At 41.8% G+C, this 17202-nt stretch overlaps 1 protein-coding gene across 4 annotated transcripts in view; it reads right to left on the bottom strand.

The window, feature by feature from the left end:
- LOC134353179 (arf-GAP with GTPase, ANK repeat and PH domain-containing protein 3-like) overlaps positions 1-17202 on the bottom strand; it is a 545439-nt gene that overhangs the window by 139569 nt on the left and 388668 nt on the right. For all 4 annotated transcript variants that reach the window (XM_063061195.1, XM_063061204.1, XM_063061185.1 and 1 more), the window contains exon 10: positions 8599-8703. In XM_063061195.1, coding sequence (XP_062917265.1) covers positions 8599-8703 — 105 coding nt within the window. The remainder of the gene's footprint in view (positions 1-8598; positions 8704-17202) is intronic.

The following is a 17202-nucleotide window of genomic DNA, read 5'->3' as shown; positions in this document are numbered from 1 at the left end:
GAATGTGGACCACAGATTACAACAGAAAATACAATAAGATCAAGGCGGATACAATAGGGTCTTTTAAGAGACTCTCAGATAGGTACGTGGAGCTTAAAAGAGTAGAGGGCTATGCGGTAGGGTAATTCTAGGCAATTTCTAGAGAAGGTTACATCGTCAGCACAACATTGTGAGCCGACAGACCTATAATGTGCTATAGATTTCTATGTTGTATGTTCTATGAAATAGTTTTTGTGTATCAAAATGGCAACTTTATGATAGTCATGGGAGATTTCAACATGCAGATCAATTGGGAAAATCAGGTTGGAAATGGATCTCAAGAGAGTGAATTTGTTCATTGCCTACAAGATGGCTTTTCAGAGCAGTTTGTTGTTCAGCCTACTAGGGGATCAACTATATGGGATTAGGTGTTACGTAATGAACGGGAGGTGATTAGGAAGCTTAAGGTAAAAGAACCTTTAGGAGGCAGTGATCACAATATTCAACTTGAAATGTGATAGGGAGAAAGTAAATAGGGAGCAGTATTTCAGTGGAGTAAAGGAAATTACAGTGGTATGACAGAGGAGTTGGCCAAAGTAAATGGTAAGGAGATGCTGGCAGAGATGACAGCAGAGCAGCAATGGTGTGAGTTTCAGGGAAAAATGAGGAAGGTACAGGATAGATGTATTCCAAAAATGAAGAAATATTCAAATAGCAAAATAGTACAATTGTGGCTGACAAGGGAAGTCAGAGCTAATGTAAAAGCAAAAGGAAGGCCATACAACAAAGTACAAATTAGTGTTAAGGCAGTGGTTTGGGAAGTTTTTAAACTCAACAGAGAACAACTAAATGAATCATTTAGAGGAAAAAGATGAAATATGAAAGCAAGCTAGCAAACAATATCAAAGTGGATAGTAAAAGCTTTTTCAAATATGTAAACAATAAAAGAGAGATGAGAGTGAATATAGAGCCGCTAGAAAATGAGGCTGGAGAAATAATAACGGGAGACAAGGAGATGGCAGATGAACTAAATGAGTATTCTGCATCAATCTTCACTGTGGAAGACACGAGCAGCATGCCAGATGGTGAAGGGTGCAAGGGAAGAGAAGTGAATGCAGTTACTATTACAAAGGAGAAGGTGCTCAAAAGCTGAAAGAGATAAGGCAACATAAGTCACCTCGGTGAACTGCACCTTAGGGTTCTGAAAGAGGTAGAAGTAGAGATTGTGAAGGCATTAGTAATGATCTTCCAGAAATTACTGGATTCTGGCATGATACCAGAGGCCTGAAAAATTGAAAATGTCAATCCACTCTTTAAGAAAGGACCAAGGGAGCAGAAAGGAAATTATAGACCAGTTAGCCTGACCTCAGTGGTTGGGAAGATGTTTGAGTCAATTGTTAAGGATGAGGTTATGGAGTATGTGGTGACACAGGACAGGATAGTACAAAGTTGGTGTCGTTTCCTGAAGGGAAAATCTTGCCTGACAAACCTGTTGGAATTCTCTGAGGAGATTACAAGAAGGATAGATAAATGGGATTCAATGGATGTCATATACAGATGTCCCCGCTTTTTGAACGTTCATTTTACGAAACCTCGCTGTTACGAAAGACCTACATTAGTTACCTATTTTCGCTAACAGAAGGAGTTTTCACTGTTACAAGAAAAGGCAGCGCGCAATAAAAGGCAGCGCACGCCCCAAGCAGCCGCTCTCCCCCGGAACTGCATTCTCGCCGGCAGTGCTTAAACACGTGCTTGTGAGCAGCCGTTTGCAAGATGAGTTCTAAGGTATTGGAAAAACCTAAAAGAGCTCGTAAGGGTGTTACACTTAGTGTAAAACTAGACATAATTAAGCATTTTGATCGTGGTGAACAAAGTAAGGACAAGCAACACACATCAAAGTTGCTGGTGAATGCAGCAGGCCAGGCAGCATCTATAGGAAGAGGCGCAGTCGACGTTTCAGGCCGAGACCCTTCGTCAGGACAAAGTGAGTTTGGCTTGTGGAAGTTGACGAAGATGATGTTGAAGAGGTTTTGGCATCCCATGACCAAGAACTGATAGACGAAGAGCTGATGCAATTGGAAGAGGAAAGGATAACATTCGAAACCAAATGCAGTAGCGAAAGGACCGAAAGTAAAGTCGTTCAGGAACTGAATGTGAAGCAACTGCGTGAGATTTTCACTGCAATGATTGCAGAAAAGTACGACTTTAATTTTGAAAGGGTATGTTGGTTTAGGGCAAATTTGCAGGATGGTTTGAGTGCTTACAAAGAACTGTATAATAGAAAAATGCGCGAGGCTAAGCAGTCAAGCATACTGTCGTTTCTCAAGCCTTCCACATCAGCCACAGCAGACGACAAACCTTGACCTTTGACATCGAGGCAGGCAGACATAGAAGAAGATGACCTACCTGCCCTGATGGAAACAGACGACGATGAGATGACACCCCAGTGTCCCACCACCCCAACCCCCGGGCCGCGGACCGATACATTGCCGCGGAGAATGCAGCAGTAGTCAGGATGCACCCAGCACATCTTTAAGAAAAAAGCTGAAATAAACAAGCTAATTCATTAGGTGCCGTCCGGCACATAAATGTCAGCCCAGATCAGAGGCGATTGCCGATTGCGTCTCCTCGGATCTGGGCCGACATTTACGTGTCGGGCAGCGCCTAATTAATTAGCTTGTTTATTTCGGCTTTTTTCTTAAAGATGTGCTGGGTGCGTCCCGGCTACCGCTGCATTCTTCGCGGATCGGTATTGGTCGATGGCCGCAAGGTTGGGGACCACTGCACCACCTCAGCCTCCGACGACTCAGCCTAACACACCATCATCAGTGTGCTCCGCGCTGTCTTCCCGATTCCAGTAAGTGATACTACACTGTACATACAAACCCCATTTCCAGAAAAGTTGGAGTATTTTCCAAAATGCAATAAAAACAAAAATCTGTGATATGTTAATTCACGTGAACCTTTATTTAACTGACAAAAGTACAAAGAAAAGATTTTCAATAGTTTTACTGACCAACTTCATTGTATTTTGTAAACATACATAAATTTAGAATCTGATGGTTACAACACACTCAACAAAAGTTGGGACAGTTAAAATAAGATTGAAAAGTGTACAGAATATTCAAGTAACAGCGATTTGGAAGACTCCACATTAAGCAGGCTAATTGGTAGCAGGTGAGGTATCATGACTGGGTATAAAAGTAGCGTCCCTCAAAGGCTCAGTCTTTGCAAGCAAGGATGGGTCGTGGCTCACCTCTTTGTGCCAAAATTTGTGAGAGAATTGTTAGTCAGTTCAAAAGGAACATTTCTCAATGCAAGATTGCAGAGAATTTAGGTCTTTCAACATCTACAGTACATAATATTGTGAAAAGATTCAGAGAATTCACAGACATCTCAGTGCGTAAAGGGCAAGGTCGGAAACAACTGTTGAATGCGTGTGATCTTCGAGCCCTCAGGCGGCACTGCCTAAGAAACCGTCATGCTACTGTGACAATTATAGCCACCTGGGCTCGGGAGTAATTCGGAAAACCATTGTCACTCAACACAGTCCATCGCTGCATCCAGAAATGCAACTTGAAACTGTATTACGCAAGGAGGAAGCCATACATCAATTCTATGCAGAAACGTCGGCGAGTTCTCTGGGCCCGAGCTCATCTCAGATGGACCAAAAGACTGTGGAACTATGTGCTGTGGTCAAATGAATCCACATTTCAGCTAGATTTCGGAAAAAACGGGCATCAAGTTCTCCGTGCCAAAGATGAAGACGACCATCCAGATTGTTATCAGTGAAAGGTGCAAAAGCCAGCATCTGTGATGGTATGGGGGTGCATCAGTGCCTATGGCATGGGCGAGTTGCATGCATGTGAAGGTACCATTGACTCTGAGGCGTATATTAGGATTTTAGAGAGACATATGTTGCCATCCGGCGACGTCTCTTCCCGGGACGTCCATGCTTATTTCAGCAGGACAATGCCAGACCACATTCCGCACGGGCTACAACAGTGTGGCTTTGTAGACACAGAGTGCGTGTGCTTGACTGGCCTGCTGCCAGTCCAGATCTATCTCCTATTGAAAATGTATGGCGCATCATGAAGAGGAGAATCAGACAACAGAGACCACGGACTGTTGAGCAGCTGAAGTCTTATATCAAGCAAGAATGGACAAAATTTCCAATTGCAAATCTACTACAATTAGTATCCTCAGTTCCAAAACAATTAAAAAGTGTTATTAAAAGGAAAGGTGATGTAACACAATGGTAAACATGCCTCTGTCCCAACTTTTGTTGAGTGTGTTGCAGCCATCAAATTCTAAATTTGCGTATGTTTACAAAATACAATTAAGTTGGTCAGTAAAACTATTGAAAATCTTTTCTTTGTACTTTTGTCAGTTAAATAAAAGTTCACGTGAATTAACATATCACAGATTTTTGTTTTTATTGCATTTTAGAAAATATCCCAACTTTTCTGGAAATAGGGTTTGTATATTATTTCTACTTTATATAGGCTGTGTATTTTTATGCGTTATTTGGTATGATTTGGCAGCTTCATAGCTTAAAGGTTACTGGAGAGAGTGTTTCTGCTGAGAGCGCTTGCATGAGATTTTTGCTACGGAGAACAGTGCGGCAATGATTGCGGAGAAGTATTTCTACTTTATATAGGCTGTGTATTTATCATATTGTTCCTACTTTTACTATATGTTACTGTTATTTTAGGGTTTATGTGTTATTTGGTATGATTTGGTAGGTTATTTTTTGGGTCTGGGAACGCTCAAAATTTTTCCCATATAAATAAATGGTAATTGCTTCTTCACTTTACAAGATTCCGGCTTACGAACCGTTTCATAGGAACACTCTACCTTCGGATGGCAGGGGAAACCTGAATTTGGACTTCCAGAAGGCCTTTGACAAGGTGTCACATATGAGGCTGCTTACCAAGTTAAGAGCCCATGGTATTACAGGAAAGTTACTGGCATGGTTAGAGCATTGGCTGATTGGTAGGAAGCAGCAAGTGGGAATAAAAGGATCCTTTTCTGGTTGGCTGCCAGTGACTAATGGTGTTCTGCAGGGGTTGGTGTTGGGTCTGCTTATTTTTATGCTGTATATTGATTATTTAGATGATGAAATAGATGGCTTTGTTGCCAAGTTTGCAGATGATACGAAGATTGCTGGAGGGGCAGGCAGTGTTGAGGAAACAGGAAGGCTGCAGGAGGACTTAGACAGACTAGGAGAATGGGCAAGGAAGTGGCAAATGAAATACAATGTTGGAAAATGCATGGTCATGCACTTTGGTAGTAGAAATAAATGTGCAGACTATTTTCTAAACAGGGAGAAAATCCAAAAATCTGAGATGCAAAGGGACTTGGGAATCCTTGTGCAGAATACCCTAAAGGTTAATTTGCAGGTGGAGTTGGTGGTGAGGAAGGCAAGTACAATGTTAACATTCATTTCAAGAGGTCTAGAATAGAAGAGCAGGGATGTGATGCTGAGGCTTTATAAGGCACTAGTGAGGCCTCAACTTGAAAATTGTGAACAGTTTTGGGCTCCTCATCTAAGAGAAGATGTGCTGGCATCAGAAAGGGTGCAGGGGAAATTCACAAGGATGAATCTGGGAATGAAAGGGTTCCTATACAAGGAATGTTTGATGGCTCTGGGTCTGCACTTGCTGGAATTTAGAAGAATGGGGGTGGGGAATCTCATTGAAACCTTTCCAATGTTGAAAGGCCTAGGCAGAGGAGATGTGGAAAGGATGTTCCCCTGGTGGGGGAGTCTGGGACAAGAGGGCATAGCCTTAGGATAGAGGGGCACCCATTTAAAACAGAGATGTGGAGAAATATCTTTAGCTAGAAGTTGGTGAACTTGTGGAACTTACTACCACAGGCAGCTGTGGAGGCCAGGTCGTTGGGTGTATTTAAGGCAGAGCTTGATAGGACACTGCTGGGGAGTGGGGCTAAGGAGGAGAAAAATGACTCGATTCTACTCCTAGGTCTAATGGTCTTATGATCTACATGGACCCACAGAATGGAAGTAAGCCCTTTAACCAACCCAGTTCACACTGACAATCAGACACAAGCACATCAGCCATAATTGTATTGAATGGTGGGGCAGATTGAAAGAGCTGGTGATCTACTCCTGCTCCTAACTCAATGTGTTTCCATATCTCAAGGGGCTAAGGCGGAGGTGGTAAATCTACAGAGCCTGAGGTAAGTGTCCGAGTGATGGTAGAGATACGTGATTGGAATATTACCTCACGGTCACCAAACGCCTCAGATTCATACCAGGGACTGGGTTGGGGGCAGTATTACAGAATAGAATTTCCAGCGAGGTTTTAAATATCTCCATCGTGGGAAAAAGTTTCTTATTTTACCTATTTAATCCCCTTATAATCTCATACATTAGGTCCTCCCTAAGGCTCTATTCCAAAGAAACAATTCCATCCTGTGCAGTCTCTGCTCAAATTTGAGACACTTCACCCCAGGCAATATTCTGGTGGATCCCCTCTGCAGCCTCTCCAGTGCAACCACATCCTTCCTTCAAGTCTGGTGACCAGAACTGCATACAGTACTCCAGCTGTGGCCTAACTACCGTTGCATAAAGGTGTAGCATAATCTCTTTGCTCTTATGCTCTATAACATGGCAGATGAAAGCAAGTATCCTGGATGCCTTCCTCACCACCCCAGCTACCTGGGTTGTCACTACAGAGACTTCTACAGTAAGGTGCCTCTGTTCCTCAGTATTCTCTGGCACTTAAGGTGTACGTCCTACTCTTATTAGCTCTTCCAAAATGGCATTCTGATGGGGTCATTGAGAACTCTGCTTTTTTATATATAAATTTTAATTACTTAGTTTTGTGCAGAATAGACATTCCAGACATAAGATGACAGCAAGCTTGGAACTACCAGTGTAACTCAAAGGAAATCTTTCACATACAGCAAGGAATTATGATCTGGAATTCACTCTGTGAAGAACTGGAGTGACTTAATCATTCTTCTTCCAAATAAAAACTGAGGGAGAAGAAAGTTCAAAGCTGAGAGGAAAGTGTCAAGTAATGGGACTAACCGGATGGCTCTAGCAAAGGGCTAGTATAGTCTGAGTGGGCCCAGTGGCTAGTTCAATGCTATAAAAATGAAAGCTAGAGAGTGCTTTTATTTAAGAAGGGCTAGAAGGACAAGCCAGAGAACTACAGAGAGTAAGCCTGATATCTGTGGTGGGAAAGTTATTGGATGGGATTCTGAGGGACTGGATTTATCTGCATTTGGAAAGGAAGGACTGATTAGGAATAGTCAGCATGTCTTTGTACATAGGCGGTGGTGCTGATTTTATTGAGTTTTTGAAGAGGTGACCAAGAATGTTGACAAAGGGCAGGTTGGTGGACATTATAATTAGACGTTAGAAAAGGTCCTGCGTGGTACCCTAGTCTGGAAGGTGACCCAGGGTGAGCAGCCAATTCAAGGAGTGCATACCAAAAACACAGGCTTATATTTGAATTGGCTTGGTGGTAGGGCTCAGAGGATTTGTGGAGAGCTGCTTTCAGATTGGAGGACTGTGACATTGGTGTGTCACAAAGGTTAGTGTTGTTTACACTGAGATGAGAATGTATATGGCATAGGTTTGTAGATTAAACCAAAATTACCGGTGTAATTGACAGAGAGAAAGGTTGTCTAAGGTCACAACAGAATCTAGATCATCTGGGAGAGATAGCAAAGGAATGGCAGATGGAATTTAATTTAATTCGGAAAAATGCAAAGTGCTGCACTTTGGGAAGTTAAACCAGGGTAGAACATGAACAGTGAATGGCAGGACCCTGGGGGGGGGGGGGGGGTGTTGTAGAACAGAGACGCAAGTGCACAAATACAGAGATTCCTGAAAGTGACAACACATTTAGACAGGGTGCTAAAGTAGGCATTTGGCACACTTGCCTTTATCGAACAGGACAATGAACAGAAGAGTTGAGATATCATGTTAGAGTTGTACATGATATTGGTTAGACTATACTTGGAGTATTAGTCACATTTGCAGTCACCCAGCTATAGGAAGGATATAAGTAAGCTAGAGAGGGCACAAAGAAGATTTACAAAGATGTAATTGGGACTGGAGGGCTTTAGATGTAAGGAGAGATCAGACAGGCTGGGACTGTTTTCCCTGGAGGAAAGGAAGCTGAGGGGTGACCTTATAAAGGTTTATAAAGTCATGGTGGTCGTAAATCAGGTGATTGGTTACAGTCCTTTTCCCAGAACAGATGGCATAGTGGACACATGGAAAAAGCTGCCAGAGGAAGTGCAGAAGTCGACTCAGTACCCATGAGTTGTTTTGGTGCCATCAGGCAATTATGAAACAAAAGAGAAATGGTGGAAATTCACAGCAGGTGAGGAGAAACCAATGTTCAGGTCAATATCCTTTCCTCAGAAGAAAGGTTACCAACCTGAATGTTACCTCTCCATGGATGCTGCCTGACCTGCTGACCAGTTGAGGTTTTTCTTTTTGTTGCTTCGGTTTATTGAGTTCCAAAAATTGCAACATGTTGTTCTAGAACCCAGTGCTTAGGCTTTACTTCTCTGCAAAGTGCCACCCCCTGTCGCTCTGAGTGTAAACGTTTAACGACCACAGACAGAAACACTTACATGTAAACTGGGATGGTAGGTCAACACACCATTGTCGCAGAGTGTGACATACTTCTTCTTCCACTCTTTGTTGAGTGACTTTCCGCTCCGCTTCAGCAGAATTCCCTGCAGAATAACAGAGAGAGTCAGAATTGCAAACACAGGGCACCAGATCCCCTCCTGTAGATCAGGGTACAGTTCTCCCTTCTCTTACAGGGGCCAGTAAATGGAGGAATGGACAGGACAACTCACACACTCCAGTAGCAGGAGAGAAAACTTCATATGCAAACATCAGGGACAGCATAGTCACGTTGGGCTGAAGGGCCCGATTCTGTGCTGTACTGCTCAATGTCTGAGAACCTGAACTGCATGGGCTGGAGGATCCTTGCTGAGACTTTTACGACTGGTACTGTGACTGACAGTATTACAGCAAGGACACTGATACCAGCTGTGTAGTAGTTGGTAAGCAATGTGTAAATCATAATAACATTTTCTCAAACTGCTTTTTGCTGAGAATCTGAATCTGAGCTCCAGAATGAGTCACAATCACAGAGCATGGAAACGGGTCCTTTGGCCCAACTTGTGCATTCGACTGCTTTGCCCATCTAGTCCCATCTGTTTGTGCTTGGTCCTTAGCCCTCTAAACCTCTTCTATCCACGCACTAACAACAGGAATTCTGCAGATGCTGGAAATTCAAGCAACTCACATCAAAGTTGCTGGTGAACGCAGCAGGCCAAGCAGCATGTGTAGGAAGAGGTGCAGTCAAGGTTTCAGGCCGAGACCCTTCGCACTAGGTGACTTTTAAATAATGTTGACGAGCTCCCCTCAACCACTATTTCTAGCAGATCGTTGCAAATATGCATCATCTTCTGCGTGAAGAAACTGCCTATGATGTCCCTTTTAAAACCTCTTCTCTTAAACCTTGTTTTAGCACCCCGTCGCTGGGAAAAAGATCATCTGCTTTCACCTTGTCTTTGCCACTCATGACCTTAGATATCTTCCATAGGCACATGAGTAACTTGTCAGGACAACAATGTAATATAACGGTCCCCATGGATCAGGAAGATAATTACAGCAATGCAGAGTGACAAGTTATTCAAATATGTAAACAGTGCTGAGATAAATCACTATAAAACCTGCTCTGTTGCTCTTGGCTGAAGGATAGTTGCCCATACTTCTGCCAATTCAGCAATGGAACGGTTGGCATCACTTGATAAAACAGGGTCAGCTCAAATTGATTGAAAAACAAAATATTGCACGGTTTGAAAATCTGAAAGTAAATAGGAAATACTGGAAACTCTGAGCAGCTCAGACAGCATCTGCGACGGAAGGAGCAAAGGTAGTGTCTCAGGCTGACAATCTTTCTTCAGAAGATAGGTCATCAACTCTCCTCTCTCCACGATACTGTTGTTTGAGGATGTGAAATGTTATAGTTAGGGTTAGAGGCGATGGAGATGAAGTTAGAACCATAACCTCATTACATGATGGCACAGAAGGAGGGACCAAGTTACCTAGTCTTGCTGCTAATTCGTTTGTTCAAATGCAAGGCCCAATATTTTGTCCTAATGCAGGGCCATATATTTGTCCTTGCAACAAGAGGTACTACACAGCATAAACACAAACTCTGCATCACTGGACAGTGATTAGGAGGAAACAGCAAATTTACAACTCTCCCTGCCCCAGGGTCAGAGATCAGGAGTGTTTTGTACTTAATATTTCAGTAATATTTTAGTAATCTGGTAAAATATTGTTTGATTAAATATTCTTTGTTGTTTCAATGATTTTTTGCAGATTATATATAAAAGTGTGTGCGTGGCATATATCATCACACTACAATGTCATATGCGCATGTTTTGCTTAAAGTAAGAGTAGATACATTATTCCCAGCTCTGTGTTTTTGTTTTTAATTAGTTTTATGCTCTGGAGTTACAAAACGTAACAGTAGTGACAAAGAAGTTCTAAACGAACCCAAGACGACCACCTACCTGTGGAAGTGCAGCGAGACGATTCAGTTTTTTTTTAAAAAAGCAGCGCAGCACTTGTCTCTTTGGAGGGTGGAAGAAGAAATGGTTGAATTTTTAAAAAAGGCAAAATCAGACTGAATGACGGGTTCATAAACAGTGAGGGATAATAATCATGAATTTTTTAAAAAGTAGAAATGGCTAGCTACATCGGAAAGATTGATGCGCTCAATTGCACAAGAGATAACTGGGTATTGTATACCAAGCAAATTGAGCATTATATTGAAGCAAATGAAATAGCCAATCACAAGCGAGTGCCAATTTTGCTGTATGAATTTGATTTAAAGGCATATAGTTATCTTAGAAGTCTAACTGCTCCAACCAAATAGCCGAAATGAGCATTGCCAATATCATGAAAGTAATGTGAAACATTTAGAACCGAAACTATTGTTGATTGCAGAATGCAGGGTTCATACGCGGAATCAAAAGGGAGACAATTTCTGTGTATGTGGCTGAATTGAAGCAGTTATTTGAATATTGTCCGTTTGGTAATGGGCTTAATGATGCACTGAGAGATCATTTAGTTTGTGGAATCTTACAAGAAAGCATTCAAAAATGCCACCCAACTGAAGCACAACTTACAGGTACATTTAAAAGAGCAATTGAAATAGCTGTATCAATGGAAACAGCAGACAGGGACACAATTGAGTTGCAGTCAAGAATGAAAATGAGCATGAACAAAATTGCAACATCTAAACAGAAACCAGTCTGACCAAACAAATTGTGTTATAATTGTGGCAGGACTCACATACACTAGACTAGCATAGATCTAAAGGCAAAACTTGCAGAGAATGCAACAAAGTAGGGCACATACAAAGAATATGTCAGGCAAACAAAAATAATAGTTCACTTAGGGAAGAGTTGAAGATAAAAAGTCAAGTTGCAGTTTCAAAAAGAGCACTGATCTGTACGCTGTTATTGAAAAATATGAGAATGATGGAATGACACAGGACTGAGTAGCCTTGAGATTTACAATGTAAAAACAATCAATAGACTAGCAATATGGCTTATACCAAAAGTGAACAGCAAATTAATTAAAATGGAGTTGGACTCTGGCTCAGCTGGTTTAGTTATTCCACAAAATGAGTTTGAGCGGCATATCAAAGAAACTGAACTGAAGCCTGCAAATATTCAGCTAAGAACTTATACTAGAGGAAAGCTAACTCCTGTGGGAATGATATTCATAATAGTAAATTACAACAACCAACAAGCCACATTGAGCTTGCATGTGGTAAAGTCAGGAGGGCTAGCATCGTGAGGCCATGAGTGGCTGAGACAAGTACAACTTGATTGGAGACCCATCCACAATTTGATGACACATCCCCTCCAATAGTCAACTGAAAGCATATTAAGAAAGGTACTGAATGATGCCACAGTAGTGTACAAGGGTGGTATTGTAAACATAAGCATATAAAGGGTAAAATAGCGTTAAATGAAAACACCACATCCAGTTTTATAAAGCCCATCCAGTTCCTTATACCACCCATGATAAAGTAGCCAGTGATCTAGACCACATGGAGGCCGAAGAAATTCTTTCCAAGGTTGAGTGGGCAACATCCGTGCCCAAGAAAGATGGGCCTGTCAGGATCTGTGGTGATTTTGAGGTCACCATAAACCCAGAACAAAAATGAGATCAATACCCTCTGCGCAGGATAGAGAATATCTTTGCAAACCTTTCTGGAGGGAAATACTTCAGTAAATTGGACTTAGTTGAGGTCTACCTACAGATGGAGATCGAAGAAGAGTCCAAAGTGTTTTTCACCATAAACACTCATTAAGGGCTTTCTCAGTATAATAGGCTTATTTTTGGAGTAGCAGCTACACCTGCACTCTGGCAGAAAGCTATGGACCAGGTGCTGCAAGGCTGTCCAGGTACTCAGTGCTACCTATATGACATCACTGTTACCATTAAGGATGACATCTCCATAATCTCAAGAAAGCATTAAAAAGATTAGAATATTATGTGATCAGAGCATGACACAACAAGCGAATGTTTTAAATTAAACATTACTTACTGTGGTAACACCATTGCTGCACAAGAATTACTCATGTGCTGAGAAAATTCAAGCAGTGATGGATGCCTCAAGACCAAATGATGAGTCACAGTTGAAGTCCTTTTTAGGATTTGTCAATTACTATAACAAGCTCCTGCCAAACCTGGCTACTGTGTTGCATCCCTTGAACTCATTACGATCAATCAGGAAGAAATGGTAACAGACAAAGCAGTATGAAGTGGCTTTCCAAGAGGTAAAGGAAATGGTGATGTCTAACACTGTACACATTATGGTTCACATCATTTCCTTAACTTTTCTTGTCAGCCACGGATGCCTACCCCTGCCATTTGAGAACTTCTTCCTCTGTGGGACATATCTACCCTGCACCCCCTGAACTATTCCCAGAAACTTCAGCCATCTCTGCTCTGCTGTTTTTATATATTTATAGGGTTTTAAGGTTTGATATATATAGGGTTGGTGGTGGTGAGGCCACTACTAAGGTTTTCAAAAATTTAGGCCAGTTAGAAGAGTGGGCTGAAAGATGGCAGATGGAGTTTAATGCTGAAAAATGTGAGGTGCTACATTTTGGTAGGACTAATCAAAATAGGACATACATGGTAAATAGTAGGGCATTGAAGAATGCAGTAGAACAGAGGGATCTAGGAATAATGGTGCATAGTTCCCTGAAGGTGGAATCTCATGTGGATAGGGTGGTGAAGAAAACTTTTGGTATGCTGGCCTTTATTAATCAGAGCATTGAGTATAGGAATTGGGATGTAATGTTGAAATTGCACAGGGCATTGGTAAGGCCAAATTTGGAGTATTGTGTACAGTTCTGGTCACTGAATTATAGGAAAGATGTCAATAAAAAATTGAGAGAGTACAGAGGAGGTTTACTAAAATGTTGCCTGGGTTTCATCTCCTAAGTTACAGAGAAAGGTTGAACAAGTTAGGTCTTTATTCTTTGGAGCGTAGAAGGTTGAGGGGGGACTTGATAGAGGTTTTTTAAATTATGAAGGGGATTGATAGAGTTGACGTGGATAGGCTTTTTCCATTGAGAGTGGGGAAGATTCAAACAAGAGGACATGAGTTGAGAGTTAAAGTTCAAAAGTTTAGGGGTAACATGAAGGGGGAACTTCTTTACTCAAAGAGTGGTAGCTGTGTGGAACGAGCTTCCAGCAGAAGTGGTTGAGGCAGGTTCAACGTTGTCGTTTAAAGTTAAATTGGATAGATATATGGTTAGGAAAGGAATGGAGGGTTATGGTCTGAGTGCAGGTCGGTGGGACTAGGTGAGAGTAAGAGTTCGGCATGGACTAGAAGGGCCGAGATGGCCTGTTTCCGTGCTGTAATTGTTATATGGTTATATGGTTATTTAGTGAAGTTTGCCATGTTCCAGATGTGAAAGTGTGTGCGTGGCATACATCATCACACCACCACATCATATGCATGCCCCTTGATTAAAGTAAAAACTAAGAGTACACATGGCTCTATGTTTTTGCTTTTAATTAGTTTTATGTTTTGGAGTTACAAAACACAACAAGGAGCAGCAGCCATTCCTCTGACCCTGCTTATCATGCTGAGCAGAGCCTGAAGAAAGTTGTATGTGTGTAGCCCTGAGGAGCAATTTCCACCCCATGATGCATACATGGAGCAAGATGTAGAGGAAGTGATGGAGGTGAGCACCATTACTATGTTTAGACAACACAACCAAATGCAGGCACTCGGTTGAGGATGAGGCAGACATGGTCAGGATGGAGAAGCTGGCCAAAGGACTCACTTGGTGCCTTAAGGCTCAGACACCAAGGGAGGTTTTCCTTTGAAGTGCCAGGAGGGCACTATTATCCAATGGCAAAGAGCAGGCAAACTCCAGCTGCTCCTCAAGCTTCTCACAAGATGAACATCCTACCCCCACACCAAGCAGCTCAAGAAAGCAAATCCACAACAAGCAGAGACCAGGCACAGAGTGTGGATGGAATGAAGCTCATCAGCTGCACAAGCCTGGTTGTGTGCACCCAGCAGCCTATGAACATTGACATTACTCAATTTCTGTAATGTTCATTAAAGTTGATGACTATCATTATCCATATTATGTTCCATTGGCCTTGTTTTCCCCCCTCTCCCAAGCTGTGTACATCCCATTCAAGACCACCAGAGCAATATTGTTTCACTTGGTTGTATATAAGTACAGTCAGATAACAATAAACTTGAACTTGAAGACCCCCTCCAACCTCTGAACTCACAACAGTTAGTGCCATCAGCACACTTGCAAATGACACAGTTTGCTTTCCTGGCCAAATCATGAGTAATTGGGATCCAAGTATGATTCCTCACCACCCACAGCCTGCTAACCTGAGAGTGATCAGATTATTTCCACTCTGTTCTCTGTGCAATAACTAGTTCTCAATCCACAGCATTACATCATTCTCAATTCCACATGTTCTAATCCTGTTAACCAACCTTATGTGTGAGTATTTCAGGAATGAAGTAGCCAGTTTTCAGGATGAAGTAGTCAACTGGATTCAACATTGGCTTCGCTGAAGAAGTCAGAGTGGTATTATTTGGCTGCCTCTCTGACTGGGGGCCTGTGACTAGCGGTGTGCCGGAAGGATTATCATTTACCATCAATATTAATGATCTAGATGATAATATGATAAACTGGATCAGCAAAATTATGGATGATACCAAGAATGGAGGCACTACAAACAGCAAGGACGGCTATCAAAGCCTGCAGCGTGATCAAGACCAGCTGGGAAACTGCAATTTAATGCAGTGAAGTGTGAGGTGTTACACTTTGAAAGGACAAAGCAGCGTAAGATGTACACAGTGAATGCTAGGGTACCAAGGTGTGCGGTAGAACAAAGGGACTGGGAATACAGACCCAAAATTCCCTGAAGGTGGCATTACAGGTAGATAGGGTCTAAAAGCACTGAGTACAGAGTTAGGATATTATGTTGAAGTTGTATAATGCAATGATGAGGCTGAATTTGGCACATTATGTTCAGTTCTGGTCACTTACCTACAAGAGAGTTATCAATAAGCTTGAAAGGGCAGAAAAAATATACGAGGATGTTGCTGGGACTTGAGCTGGGTATAAAGAAAGTTTGAATAGGTTCGGACTTTATTCACTGGAGTGCAGGAGAATGAGGAGAGATCCTATGGAAATACAAAAATTATGAGATGTATAGAGAGGGTGAATGCTTGCAGGCTTTTTCCCCTGAGGTTAGGTGAGATTTGAACTAGGAGCCAAACGTTTAGGGTGAAAGGTGAAATATTTAACTTAGAGGGTGGTGTGAGTGTGGAATGAGCTGCCAGTGGAAGTGATAGATGCAGGTTGAATTGAAACATTTAAGAGCAGTTTGGATAGTTACATGGATGACTGAGGTATAGAGGGCTTTGGCCCAGGTGTGAGTAGATGGGACTAATAAGCAGATCAAATCAGCATGGGCTAGATGGGCTAAAGGGTCAGCTTCTGTGTAGTAGTACTCTATGGCTCTAATCCTAATACATCCTCAACATGCCTCATTATCTAATCTAAGCCTTATATCCTTCAGGAACTCCAGCAGACTAGTCAAACTTGATTGCTCTTTCATAAATCCATATTAACACTGCTAAATGTTATTATTCTTTTTAAGTTGTTCGGAATTAGATTCTTCATTTCAGATTCCAGCATGTTCCCTACCACTGATGGAAGGCTAACAGATCAGTAGTTTCAGTAGTTATTTCTCTTAATTTGACTTGTCCAGTATACATGTAGATTAAAATCTTCTATAATTACTGTCCACATTATTACACCCCCATCTAGTTTGCTGATTTATGCCATGCCCAATTATTACTTCAACAATTTGTAGATCTGTAAGTAACTCCTGCCAATAATTTTGTCCTTTATTGGTCTTAGCTCAACCCAAAATGATGCTAGTTCAACATCATGACATTCTGAGTCAAGATCATTTCCCACAATTGAAGCATTCTGCTTACTAGGACCCTGTTGATTTCTTGAATATTTGTTTCCCCTCCCATCCGACAATCACCGTATCTCTCTGTTACCCTGAATCCAGTCTCCAATCTTTTACACATCAAATAAGGCCAAAGTACAGAAAGGTGTTAAAACAGGGACATTAGAGGCATCCAATCAAATGTTGCCAGTGCTCACAATGCGGCAGATGAAGACAGGTGAATACTACTGTTCAATTACCGCTACAGAGATGTGGCTGCTGGAGGACGAGGGCTAAGCTCCGAATGTTCAAAGATATTCAGCATTTCAGAAGGACGAGCAAAGTAATTAGGGGGAGGGGGTGATTTGGTACTTTTTCACTATTTATGTATCTACTTTTATCATAATTTGTTATGCCTGCACTGTACTGTTGCCACAAAACAACAAATTTCATCACTTATATCAGTGACAATCAACCTGATTCTGGTAATAATAGTGAGATCAGTACAAAATTATGAGGCACAGCTAGGATAGAAAATGGATTTTTTCCCCCTTAACAGAAGTGTCAAAAAACTAGACAGCACAGGTTTAAGGTGAGAGGGAGACATTTAAAGGAGATCTGATGGACAGGTTTTTCACACAGAAATGGTGAGTATTTGGATTGAGCTATCAGAGGAA

Source organism: Mobula hypostoma, chromosome 1 (assembly GCF_963921235.1).
Source record: "Mobula hypostoma chromosome 1, sMobHyp1.1, whole genome shotgun sequence".
Taxonomy (NCBI): Eukaryota; Metazoa; Chordata; class Chondrichthyes; order Myliobatiformes; family Myliobatidae; genus Mobula; species Mobula hypostoma.
The sequence above is the reverse complement of the archived record's forward strand: the minus strand, read 5'-3'. Positions and strand labels throughout refer to the sequence as shown.